This window comes from Pseudophryne corroboree, chromosome 8 (genome assembly GCF_028390025.1).
Source record: "Pseudophryne corroboree isolate aPseCor3 chromosome 8, aPseCor3.hap2, whole genome shotgun sequence".
NCBI classification, from domain to species: Eukaryota; Metazoa; Chordata; class Amphibia; order Anura; family Myobatrachidae; genus Pseudophryne; species Pseudophryne corroboree.
In genome coordinates, this window is record NC_086451.1 from 69,239,496 (window position 1) to 69,252,659 (window position 13,164).

Consider the following 13,164-nt stretch of genomic DNA (forward strand, 5'->3'; position numbering starts at 1 on the left):
GATAATTCTCGCTTTCTGGAGACTGATGCCTTTTATAAACTATTATACAAAACAACCAGAAGGATGGTCTATGACCATCTGAGCCACCGCCTGTTGACACCAGCCTATTTACCTTTCTGCTATAAGACTTTATTGCTGACTGCAAACAGCTCTCTGGTGACTATCGAATACTGTAGTTGTGGTGTTACCTATTTGTCATGTGACCAGGCATTCACTTTTGCGAACCTACAATGATTTCCTATGTGTCATCTTGAACGATCATACAGATGTGTCCTCCTAAATCTCTGCTGCTGTCACACCAAACAGCCCCTCTTGGCACGCCAGGTCGCGTGACAATCTTTAAGCTTTGGGCATCTTTTTTGCTGCTTTTTTGTCAAAAATGAGTCCTAGTTACATTGCAATGTGACTAGGACGCACCAGGTCACTGTGCTGATTAATTTGATATGACCCTTTTATTTCTACGTGCAACTGAGTCTCTGAATCTGTATACGAGGTGCTACAATGTAGCAGCCGCAGCTTTTTACCAATACAAGTTCTGCTCCGTGTAGAGACTCACTCACACACAATATACACGTGCCCTATATCACATTAATCAGCACAGTCTCCGTGTGCATCCTAGTCACATTGCGTTGCACCTAAGATGGATTTTTTTGCGAAAAAGACTCCCAACGTTAACGGAGTTGCACGGGAACTGGCGGCTCTCTCACGCCAGGCGTCTCGCGCTGCAGGGCGTATTGAGGCTGGTTGTATGAGGACACATCTGTAGTCAGGGATTCGTTCTCTGTGTATGTGCTCAGGTGTACTAGGAATGTGTCCATCTCTGTATTTATTTTAGTGTTGTAGCTTTATGTTGCCTTGAAGCCCAGTAAGAGCAGGTTTACCATTCATCAGATGTGTAAGATTTAGATCATGCTGTAAGTGAGCAAATTGTTTGATCTTTCAAGTAAACCTCTTAGGCTTGTTGCATGTACAGTATGTGGCTACTTCTAAAGCATTCCAATAACATGTTACACGTGATTCTGAATAACGTGCGTGTATTAATCACGTCGCAGGAACGGGAATGAGATCAGCAGTGGCTTCCACATCAGGGTTGACCTCGCCTCTAAAAGCTCCTCCGTAAGTGACCATCCATTTCTAAAACAAATACATTCTAGACTGTGATAAAAACCTTGAGTAACTATTGGACGGTGAGAAATACAGATAACATTTATAATAACATTACAATATAAAAAAAAAAAAAAAATTAGTCACAATTCAAAATCTATAAGTACTATACTGGGTGTATCTGTATGAAAGACAGTAATAGATAAACTGGCAATAGGTTGACGCCAAATGGATGACGGGGTCGACGTGGACGAAGGTCGACATGCAAAAGTCTACAAAGAAGTCTGAAACATGGTTTTTAGGGTCAGGCTGTCCGAGGGGAGGGGTAGGGTCAGGCTGTCAGAGGGGAGGGGTAGGGTCAGGCTGTCAGAGGGGAGGGGTAGGGTTAGGCTGTCAAAGGGGACGGTTAGGGTCAGGCTGTCAGAGGGGGTGGTTAGGGTTAGGCTGTCAGAGGGGATGGTTAGGGTTAGGCTGTCAGAGGGGATGGTTAGGCTGCAGAAGGGGATGGGTAGGGAAAGGCACTTGGGGGAAGGTTAAGGTGCATACACATGGTGAGGTTCGGGCTAACCCCAATTCTCAATATGCGACAGGGGCTAGGTCGGCATCGCAAGCACATAATGACTGTGCTTGCGATACTGACTGCGATTTTGGCTAAGTCTTCTAAGAGAGAGTCAAAATTGACTTGCCCGCACAGTCTATCTAGGCTTGCGATGCCGACCGCACGGGTCCGCACATCGGGATCGCAAGGTGACTTTCACCTTGTGATTTGCACTAACTTTTCTTACGATTTTGACTATAGTCAAAATCGTCAGAAAATATCTCAGTGTGTACACACCATTAGAGTTATGCTGCCTGAGGGGACAGTTAGGATTAGGCATTTATTAGAGGATTAGGTTGCCAAAGGGGATGATTAGGGTTAGAAAATTGGGGGAGGGATAGGCAGCCAGAAGGGACGGTTAGGGGATAGGCTGCCAGAGGGGACGGTTAGGGATAGGCTGCCAGAGGGGACGGTTAGGGATGGTAATTTAGGTGAGGGCTATTGTTAGATAGCCAGAGGGGACGGTTAGGGGATAGGCTGCCAGAGGGGACGGTTAGGGTCAGGCTGCCAGAGGGGACGGTTAGGGTCAGGCTGCCAGAGGGGACGGTTAGGGTCAGGCTGCCAGAGGGGACGGTTAGGGTCAGGCTGCCAGAGGGGACGGTTAGGGTCAGGCTGCCAGAGGGGACGGTTAGGGTCAGGCTGCCAGAGGGGACGGTTAGGGTCAGGCTGCCAGAGGGGACGGTTAGGGGATAGGCTGCCAGAGGGGACGGTTAAGGATAGGCAGCCAGAGGGGACGGTTAGGGTTAGTAATTTAGGTGAGGGCTATTGTTAGGCAGCCAGAAGGGACAGTTAGGGATAGGCTGCCAGAGGGGACGGTTAGGGATAGGCTGCCAGAGGGAACGGTTAGGGATAGGCTGCCAGAGGGGACGGTTAGGGATAGGCTGCCAGAGGGGACGGTTAGGGATAGGCTGCCAGGTTAGGGATAGGCTGCCAGAGGGGACGGTTAGGGATAGGCTGCCAGAGGGGACGGTTAGGGATAGGCTGCCAGAGGGGACGGTTAGGGATAGGCTGCCAGAGGGGACGGTTAGGGTTAGTAATTTAGGTGAGGGTTATTGTTAGGCTGCCAGAGGGGACGGTTAGGGATAGGCTGCCAGAGGGGACGGTTAGGGATAGGCTGCCAGGTTAGGGATAGGCAGCCAGAGGGGACGGTTAGGGATAGGCTGCCAGAGGGGACGGTTAGGGATAGGCTGCCAGAGGGGACGGTTAGGGATAGGCTGCCAGAGGGGACGGTTAGGGATAGGCTGCCAGAGGGGACGGTTAGGGTTAGTAATTTAGGTGAGGGCTATTGTTAGGCTGCCAGAGGGGACGGTTAAGGATTGGCACTTTTTTGGGAGGATTAGGGAAAATATATAATTTATTTATTTTGTCAACTATTTGACTGTCGACCATCTGGTGTTGACCTATTAACAGTCTGTCTATATACTGACAATCTTTTAATCCACATCTTAAAACGCCAGTCTCCTAAGTGGTAGTTCATAGAGACAAAGTAGAAATAGTGACCATGAGCAGTCAATGTAATGAACATAAAATTATACAAGGCCCAGTATTGGCAGGCAAGAGTTACCACAGATAATGGAATGATGGATCATAAACAGTCTTTAAGCTATATTTCCTGCCTTCTCTACATGATTTCAGTCACAGTTGTGTCATATATATGTATTTCTCACACAAGGGACTTGGTGTCATAGATCTCCCATTGCTTTGCAGCATGACAAGAAGAAAACGGTGTTTGTTGGGAACCTGCCTTATGGTAAGCTCAGCACCTGCCCACATTTCCTTCCACAAAATCCAGTATGATGTGAATGCCTAAAGCAAAGTGGACGGACATGCTAGCATGTGAGGGCACAATTTATTATAGGCTATCTATAATATAACAGTACATTTGCTGGTTTAAATTATATAATCCTGTAAACTCTCTCATGGGTAGGACCTGCCATGCCCCAAGTACCAGTTTTGCTTGCCCTGTTTTCCTCACTGTACTGCGGAGGCCTGTAGTGTCCCAGCCGATCAGAGAACTGATGGATCAATATATTGCGCGGCAATATGATCCAGTGTATTCCCGCCACATTCACCTGCATGCTGTTGTCAGCAGGGCAGGATAGTCGGCCTGCCTAATATGCTCAGTGCTTTATAAATCTCTCTAGGTTTAGTGAAGCAGGAGTGCCTCTAGGTGGCAGTATTGCGTGACCATGTATATTCCATGTCTTGGTCAGCGATAGAACAGGCCGCGCTGCAATAAAAAAAAAAAGTTTATGAATATTATCTTTATTGACAAATGACAATTATTTCATATTTTGTCTCAGACATTGAAGATGAAGCCCTCCGAAAGCATTTCTCTGAATGTGGGAGCGTAGGAGGTGTTCGTATAATCAGAGACCACCACTCTGGGATTGGCAAAGGTTTTGGCTATGTTTTATTTCAGGTACGAATATATATCCATTTTCAAGTTGCAATACCGATACAGGCAATTTGAAAGCATTTGTCACCTAATTTTAAATATATAGAAATGTTTTTATATTAATTTATTTAAACTGCAGTGTAATTACAAATGTACCACAAAGCACATTCTGCTGATTTCTCAGAATAATGTACTATTAAAAAAAAACAATGTAATGCCTTTCTACATCTATTAATTGCTGGAACGAGCATGCAGGCAGGAATTGGAGTGCCTCTGGGTATGTTTTAGATGGTGTGGTTTTTGTTTTGTTTTGTTTTTTTTAAAGTTCCTGATGGCCTCTAGCACCAAAATGGGTATGAGAATGTAGCCCTTAAATTCAGTAGGGGCCAGTGATATGTAGGATTATGGGCAATGTGATGGCATAATTTAAGGCAGGTTTAGCCTTTGGTGGGGTTTGGAGCACTTGAGACTGGCTGCTATGCCGGCGGTCATGTGACCGACGCTGAAATCCTGACCACCGACGGTATCAGGGTCACTGTAAGGGTTAGGGCCCTGGGGGAAGGGGCACGGTGGTTAGGCACTAAGGGGTGGGGGTGGCACAGTTGTTGCTGCCCCCCCCCTCCCCCCCCCCCCCCCCCCCCCCTCCAAGTTTTAGCCCTAGCTGCGACCACCCCAGGAGGTTAGGTTAGGGCAGGCTTGTCCAAACTGCGGCCCTCCAGCTGTTGTGAAACTACACATCCCAGCATGCCCTGACACCGCTTTAACATTCTCCGACATCAAAACTGTGTCAGGGCATGCTGGGATATGTAGTTTCACAACAGCTGGAGGGCCGCAGTTTGGACATGCCTGGGTTAGGGGAAAGGTGAGGGGTATAATAATTCCCCATCCTCTGTTGACATTCTCAATGTTGGCATACCGACAGCCAGGAGCCTGTTCTTGCTACTGAGCGCCTTTTCCAGGTCTACATAATGTGAAAATCGCCCTTTCATCTGTTTCTACTAAATAATGCTTCTCATCTATCTCATAATATTATTTAAATTGCTTTACAGTGTTAAAAGCTTCTTTGAGGCTCTTCCACATGTCCTATGCCATTTTGTAGTGTAACCTTTCTTTGGTTGTTCTGTCAGCCATCTTATGTAAAACATGTCTCCAAGTTTTGCCAATGACGACCTGACAGGAATACGTGTTTAACCACAAACCTCTGTATTTTGTTAAACCTGTTCGCTGCAGGATTCAGATGCCGTGCAGCTTGCGCTGAAGATGGAAAATTCTGAGCTGATGGGGAGAAAACTTCGGGTAAAACGCTGCCTCGCGAATGAGACGCAGAGAACGCAGAAAAATCCATCTTTCAAACCGTTGGAATCTCTAAAGAAAGGACAACGTGCGAAGCAGAACACGTTCGTTGGTGAAACTGCTGATGGTACAAAGAGTAAAAAGAAGAAGCCAAAGCTGAAGAAGAAAAATAAACTAATATAAATCCGTTATAAGGAGAAAACAATTTGTTTATTTTTTTTTTACATTAATGCAGAAAAATCCAATTTTTACCGTGTCGGAGAACTTTGATATTTTAACTGAAGAAAGCCACAGCCAGTGTCACATTCTGATTTGCAATTAGCTTATGGCAGACTTAGGGGGACCTGTGGGGCTTCAGCTGTGGCTGATCTGTCTCCTATCACAGCCATTAATTATGTACAGATGTGGCCTCATACAACATTGCTGTAGTCACGCCAAACAGCCCTTCTCAGCACGCCAGCTCCTGCGAGACTGTGCTAACGTTGGGCGTCTTAGTCGCAATGTGATGTGACTAGGATGCACCAGGAAACTCTGCCGATTATTATGCAACACTTGTGACTGTATATGAGGTGCTGTGATATTGGCTATTTCCAAAGCAAGCCGTAACGAGACCCAGTGACGCAGATATACAGGTGCTGCATATCAGTCTCCTGGTGCGTCCTAGTCCCATCGCGCTACATTGTCGCCCAACGCTAGCACAGTTGCATGGGACCTGGCGGCTTGCACTGTGTGGCTTATTGAGGAGGGTGTAGTATGGTATGACGGCGACCGGGCTCCCGGCTACCAGCGCCGGGAGCTCGACCGCCGGCATACCGACAGCGTGGCGAGCGCAAAGGAGCCCCTTGCAGGCTCGCCCCGCTGCGGGCACTGTGGCGCTACGCGCACCACGCTATTTATTCTCCCTCCAGGGGGGTCGTGGACCCCCACGAGGGAGAATGTGTCGGTATGCCGGGTTTCCGACATTCGGCATATTGAAGACCACCCTGTGAGGACACAGCTGTAGCTCTGGTAGTCTATTTACATTATTAGCAATAGAATCGCTCAGTCTTATTTACCATATGTGGTACTAAAACTGTAGCATTTAATAGCAGACATCCTTGGGAACAGACTACCGACCGCTCCCAGTGCAGGTGATAGTACATGGCAGCACCTCTCATAGATTCATCAGCAAAACCAAGACTTTATCAAGAAAATCACTACTAGTTCCAGCATTACTTACACCTGTAATATGGCTTATAAGTGCACCTGTATCCATTCATAATGAACCAGTGACAGCACTGACCAACATTCATTAGGACCTGGAGAGGTGACGGAGTGCCTGCATGTGGCTTCTGCCCCCACAGAATGGCTGCCTCTGCGGATTACAGAGTTTGGTGATGTCCTCTGTAGTGGAACTGGCGCCCATCTCCGGGGATGGACATTTGTGGAGATGTGGAAGGTTTTGTGGAGCATAAATGCTCATGTCCATTACACTTGCTTACATATCTGGTGGCAGCAGTTATATTGAATAGGGATCTAACTTTGTAAGAGAAAACGTGAAACTGTGGAGGAATTGCAACATCTGGTTCGGTCACCTTGTAACCATAGAGGCGTTTGTGTTGCTGAATTTCTCAGGGAATGTGTTGCACGCATTTGTTCACTGCTGTTGGAGTTACACCTACCAGCTCACCAGTATGGCCGGTATACATCTCCTCCATTCTACAGTCTACTGTATTTGTAATGATATCACTTCTGTCTTTCCTATCACAGCCATAGAAAGGACATGTTGTTTTTGGAAGAATCCTTTTCTAATAGAGAAAAATAACATCTGGTAACGCTTGTTGAGTTGTACGTCCTACATACATTTATTTCGCTGGTTTATACAGTTCATCATTGGTTGTTGTGTAGTTTGTGTCTGCGTATGGGAAGTGTTTTACTAAATAAATACTGCAATTTGCTGTTTGGCCTCTCTTGTAAAGACGTTTTGTTTTATTTTACTTGGTGCTATCACTAATAAGGTGAGTACACACTTAGTGATAAATTAAACGATGTCGTTCATTTTGACCCTGATGCGCGGTGGGTCGTTAACAACCCTCGCTGTCGGCCGTGCATGCAGCTCAATTTGGATTATCGTCCAAAAACTGCATGCACGTCCGCGGTGTGACGTCACTGAGCGATATAGTTGTCATATCGCTCAGTGGGGGGGGGGGGTATTCAATTGTTTGAAAAGTCAGTTGAGAGTCTGTTTTTTTTCCTATCTAATAGACAGGAAAAACAGACACCCAACCGACTTTTCAAACATTTGAATTCCCCCCAGTGTGTACGCACTGCCGCCAACCGCCCCGGCAGGGAACACACTAGATGACGTTTGCTCATAAAGCAATAGTGTGTACCCACCCATAGAAGGTTTAAAAAATTTGGAAAATGGGGTTCACAGCCAAGCGTTTATGGATTGTTGTCCAGGCTTTAGAAGTATAAAGTGAGTCCTTTAGGGAGTTTGGAGTGGGGGTTATGTCATAGTGCAGCCACGGAGTAGGGGGAGAGTAATGTGGGCTACAGAAACAGATTAGTAAAATGCTGAAGATCTAGGCAGCAGTCAGAAATATATCTGAATGGCACTGCATGGGAGAATGTGGGCATGACTGGAAGAGCTACAGTAAGCAGTCTTTAATCTGAGGCTGGATAGGTCTATTCCTGGCTGTATGGGTATTTTGCAATTGCAGATAAATTTTTTGAAAAGCCTGTACGCATTGAGTAGTTTAAAAGTTAGACAAAAAAAAGGGGGAAGCATTTGAAAGGGGTTAAGCCATGGTGGGGTAAGTACGGCATTTGTAAGGGGGTAAGATAGCTTGGGGAAAGTACACTTTCAGTAACCACTATTCTCCCCAATAAGTATAAAGGAAAAGACATCCATTGCTGGATTAAGCGCTAAATTTGTTTAATTATGAGGGGGAAATTTGCAGCATATAAATTGTGTTTCGAAGGTGTGCTGTAAATTCCCAACTATTTAATTATAGAAATAGTGATAAGAAAATGAGTAGGGGAGAGGACCGGGCAATGGTGCAGCAGGTCAGGCCGTGGGGGAGGCCACGAATTAAGGGGGTAAGTCAGGTCTGATCGTAGATGTGCTACGATCAGTTTCTCAGATATGCAGGGGGACTCCCTGCATGTCTGTCCCTACCCCCCTTCCACCCGCAAGGGTGCAAGAGCATCGCACCCAGCGAGTAGCTCCCTGCCAGCACAGCTCCTGGGCGCTACCTGCTGCGGCACGTCCCCGCACTGGTCCAGACACGCCTGCGTTGTCTAGACCGCACCCCGCCAAAGGCATTCTAAAGCCGTTGGTACGCCCCCTCCTGCCCCGCGATCGTCTCTGCCTCTCAATCAGGCAGAGGCGATCGCAGTCCTGAGATGCTGTCAGCATCTCACTGGGCTCCCGGGATGCGCAGCGCACTCCACCATGGGCTTCAAACAGCGATCCAGTCTGAATTAGGCTCTAAAGCAAGTAATCTCCAATATAGCAGTCATAGAGGTATTGGGAGGAGAGACAAAGGGGGGAATTCAATTGCAGAACAGAAAAAGGGACGCACTGACTTCTATATGAATCACCGTCTCTTTTTTGACGCTCCCCTTGAGCAAGTCTGATTTTTCCTGAAATCATTAATTTTAGGAAAAAATCACTGAGACTTGCTCTGGGTCCCTGGCAGCGCCCCTTCCCTGAGGACTAATTAAGTGACTGGAAGTTTCCAATTAGCCTAATTAGTCTGATTACTTCATGGACTGAAGATATCCTCCTTAATATCCAATAGTTTTTTTTATATTCTGTCCTCTTATGATTTCATTGTTATTGATATGGCATCCTGATGGTTTCCAGTGGATCGGTAAGTATATCCCTAACCCTCCCCTTAGTGCCTAACCTCACCTTCCATAGCCTAACCCTCCCCCTAGTGCCTAACCCAAACCTCACCTCCCATAGCTTAACCCTCCCCATAGTGACTAACCCAAACCTCACCTCCCATAGCTTAACCCTCCCCATAGTTACTAACCCAAACCTCACCTTCCATAGCCTAACCCTCCCCCTAGTGCCTAACCCAAACCTCACCTCCCATAGCCTAACCCTCCCCCTAGTGCCTAACCCAAACCTCACCTTCCATAGCCTAACCCTCCCCCTAGTGCCTAACCCAAACCTCACCTCCCATAGCCTAACCCTCCCCCTAGTGCCTAACCCAAACCTCACCTCCCATAGCTTAACCCTCCCCATAGTGACTAACCCAAACCTCACCTTCCATAGCCTAACCCTCCTCCTAGTGCCTAACCCAAACCTCACCTCCCATAGCTTAACCCTCCCCATAGTGACTAAACCTAACCACCTCCCTTAGCCTAATACTCCTCCTAGTGCATAACCCAAACCTCACCTCCCATAGCTTAACCCTCCCCATAGTGACTAACCCAAACCTCACCTCCCATAGCTTAACCCTCCCCATAGTGACTAACCCAAACCTCACCTTCCATAGCCTAACCCTCCCCCTAGTGCCTAACCCAAACCTCACCTCCCATAGCTTAACCCTCCCCATAGTGACTAAACCTAACCACCTCCCTTAGCCTAACCCTCCTCCTAGTGCATAACCCTAACCTCGCCCGTAGCCTAACCCTCCTCCTAGTGCCTAACACTCCCTCACTTCCCAATTAGCCCATCCATCCCCCCAGTGGCTAACCACACCTGCTGTAGCCTAACCCTTCCCATAGTATCTAACCCTCCCCTCCTGTTGCTGAACACTAACCCTCCCCCTTGTGCCTAACCTCACCTGCCATAGCCTACCCTCCCCCTAGTCCCTAAACCTCCCCTTCAGTTTCTGAACTCTAATCCTCTTCCTAGTGCCTAACCCCCACCACTACCGCAGCCTAATCCTAATCCTCCAGTCCCTGCAGAATGTCGACATTTCACATTTTGACATTGTGAACATGTTAATGTTCTGCGGACATTTCAACAATGTCTACATCAACTGGCACGATTGTGGCGGAGCATAATGAATGTTGCCGTAAATGTCGACATTATAACTACCGTACAGTCCAACAAAATCCCGCTAACTGACATACAGTACATAATAACCTAAAGCAAGGCCATACTGCCCATCTGGCTCTTCCGGCAAATGCCAGCAGGGCCATTGGCTTGATGGGCCGTTGCGGCCACAGAATGAAACCTGGCCTGGCTAAGCAGCTCAGCCTCCCAGTGCTCCGCTCAGCCACCCGTCTACAGGGACACAGAGAGAAACCTGGGGTGACAGAGTAGCGCAGCCTCCGATGTGGGCCCCCTCCTCTCTGGCAGAGTCTACTGCACATGCAGAGATGTCATGGAACATGGTGCCGGTGCCTTGTTCCCGGGAACATCTCCAATGCGCGTGTGCAAATCACTCGGAAATTACTGTGGTCGCCATTTTATATGTGACTTGTGTCTGCAGTACAGGGCTACTGCTGGACTCTGGAGGGGTAAGTATAATGTATGGGTGCAGGGTGTGTAGTGTGGGCTCTCCTGGACCCAGGGGCCCATATGCACCCATTATAGAATGCCCATGCTCCCGGCACTCTGCTCAGGCTCCCGCGTACAGGGACACAGAGAAACCTGGGCTGGCCAAGCAGCACAGTCCCCCGGCGATCTGCTGAGCTGACCCATAGAGAGACACAGGGCCGTGCTGCAAGGCTAATACCCTTGACACAAGACATGCCCCTTTAAACTGTGACCACACCCCTTTTCATGCATATCTGCGTCTGCAGCATATGCACACAGTACACTGTCCAAGCTTATTAAGAGCCCCATTCTGTCGCTGACCTAAAGGTTGCCTAACACTTATAATACCCTAATATGAGCACAGCTGGTGGGAGTGGTCTCACATTTAACTTTTCTTGAGCTGATGGAATATCTTGAAGACTTAATTATTTTGGAGACTTGGCAGGTATGTATGTATGTATGTATGTATGTATGTATGCATGCAGTCACAGATACATGTGGTTAGTACAGACAAAGCATGCAGGACAGCCCACACAGGTTGTGTTATGAGGGCTCTGCCATGTAACTCAGAGAGAGACCACACATTGGGGGTAATTCCGACCCGATCGCAAGCTGCACTTCTTTGCAGCCGTGCGATCGGGTCGGAACTGCGCATGCACGGCGGCCACATTGTGCAGGTGCGTCGTTGGCCGGCGCCAGGCAGCGACGCCACGTACGAAGAAAGCGGTCGCAGTGGCTACCGCGAGAAGATTGACAGGAGGAAGATGTTCCGGGGCGTCAACAGACCGTTTTTTTGGGAGTGGTTTGGCGAACGCAGGCGTGTCCAGGCATTTGGAGGGCAGATGTCTGACGTCAGTTCCGGGACCTGCATCAGTGAAATCATCGCACCAGGTAAGTATGTCTAGGGATAGTCTTGTTTTACACACATCTTTTTTTAGCATAGCAGGGCTGCATAAGCGTACGCAGCCCTGCTATGCAGAAATACACTCCCCCATAGGCGGTGTCTAGTTGATTGCACAGGCAGCAAACAGTTGCTACGTGCGATCAACTCGGAATGACCCCTCTTGTCAGTAGGTGTGTACATATCGCAGAGCCCGAGGAGCATACAGACAATCCCAGCACAGGTGCAGAGGGAATCCTGGCTAGTACATCACACACACTGCCAGCTCCTGCAGCACCCACTGTCCTGTCTACATCCGGGGGCGTAACAAGGGGCAGGGCACATGGCAGACCCTGACAGATAGGGTCACCGCTGCCCGCTAGCAAGTGCTGTCAGTCATTGTGCTACTAGCATCCCGCCCGGTGTTTAATACTCAATGTACCAGGAGGGCCAGCAACAGAAATCTTGGGGCTCGGTACACCAATCTCTCAGGGGCCCCTTTACTTGCCAGGGAGTGTCTTTAAAAAATCAGTGGCAGACACTGAGATTCCAGTGTATATGCAGTATGTCGTGAATGATGCTCACTCCCGCAGGTCGTCAACGACATCCCCCATTGTCCATATATGAAGGTCAGTCTGGGGATGTCATTGACGATACCATGCTGCCGAATGCAGCATAACTTCTGCTTCATCCCCCCCCCATCCCCACCATTGTTTGCAGCATTGGCAAGTGTGTATGCATTGCTGATGCTGCCAGATGGCCGGGACCCGCCGCACACGCTATCGCTGTGTACATACTATCGTTTAGTGCAGTGGTTCTCAAACTGTGTGCCGTGAGGCTCTTGCAGGAGCGCCTTGGATTGGTGGTCCAGGACCAATTAAAAATATTTTTTATGGTCACTGTAATAGGCAAAACCAGTGCTGGTGGTTGTCAGTCATAAAATATGTAGAAAAAACAGAAGCAAATCCCTGTTCTTTTAATTCAATATTTCTTTCAAAATGTCTCAGTAGAAATTTTTGGGCTACAGGGGCCGTGAAAAAAAATTCTGATACTCTAGGGCACCGTGATTTTAAAAAGTTTGGAAACCACTGGTCTAGTGTGTAGCCAGCTTAATTATTGCAGCTGGTCTGTGGGTTTCAGCTGCCAGCTCAATTTCTGATAAAAACTGCAACAATGTAATCTGAGTGACAAACTGCAGAGATTAACCCTTTCTGTGACTGCTGCACAGGGATCACACAACCTCTTCATAGGGCTGAATTGAATTAGAGGTTCAATTAGAAGTTCTCACCTTGCAAGTAAGTGCAAGTATATACCGCATTTATGGTACCACTGGAATACACTATATACACAGAAACATAGAATTTTACTGCAGATGAGAACCACCCAGTCTGCCCTTTAGGTTTAAGGCA

At 47.9% G+C, this 13,164-nt stretch overlaps 1 protein-coding gene across 3 annotated transcripts in view; it reads left to right on the forward strand.

The window, feature by feature from the left end:
- The window catches only part of RBM34 (RNA binding motif protein 34), a 192,733-nt gene extending 185,383 nt beyond the window's left edge, over positions 1 to 7,350 (forward strand). For all 3 annotated transcript variants that reach the window (XM_063936593.1, XM_063936594.1, XM_063936592.1), the window contains 4 exons: positions 1,053 to 1,116; positions 3,410 to 3,452; positions 4,006 to 4,124; positions 5,331 to 7,350. In XM_063936593.1, the coding sequence (XP_063792663.1) occupies positions 1,053 to 1,116; positions 3,410 to 3,452; positions 4,006 to 4,124; positions 5,331 to 5,576 (472 nt within the window). In that variant the 3' untranslated portion in view covers positions 5,577 to 7,350. The remainder of the gene's footprint in view (positions 1 to 1,052; positions 1,117 to 3,409; positions 3,453 to 4,005; positions 4,125 to 5,330) is intronic.
- The last annotated feature ends 5,814 nt before the right edge of the window (positions 7,351 to 13,164 follow it).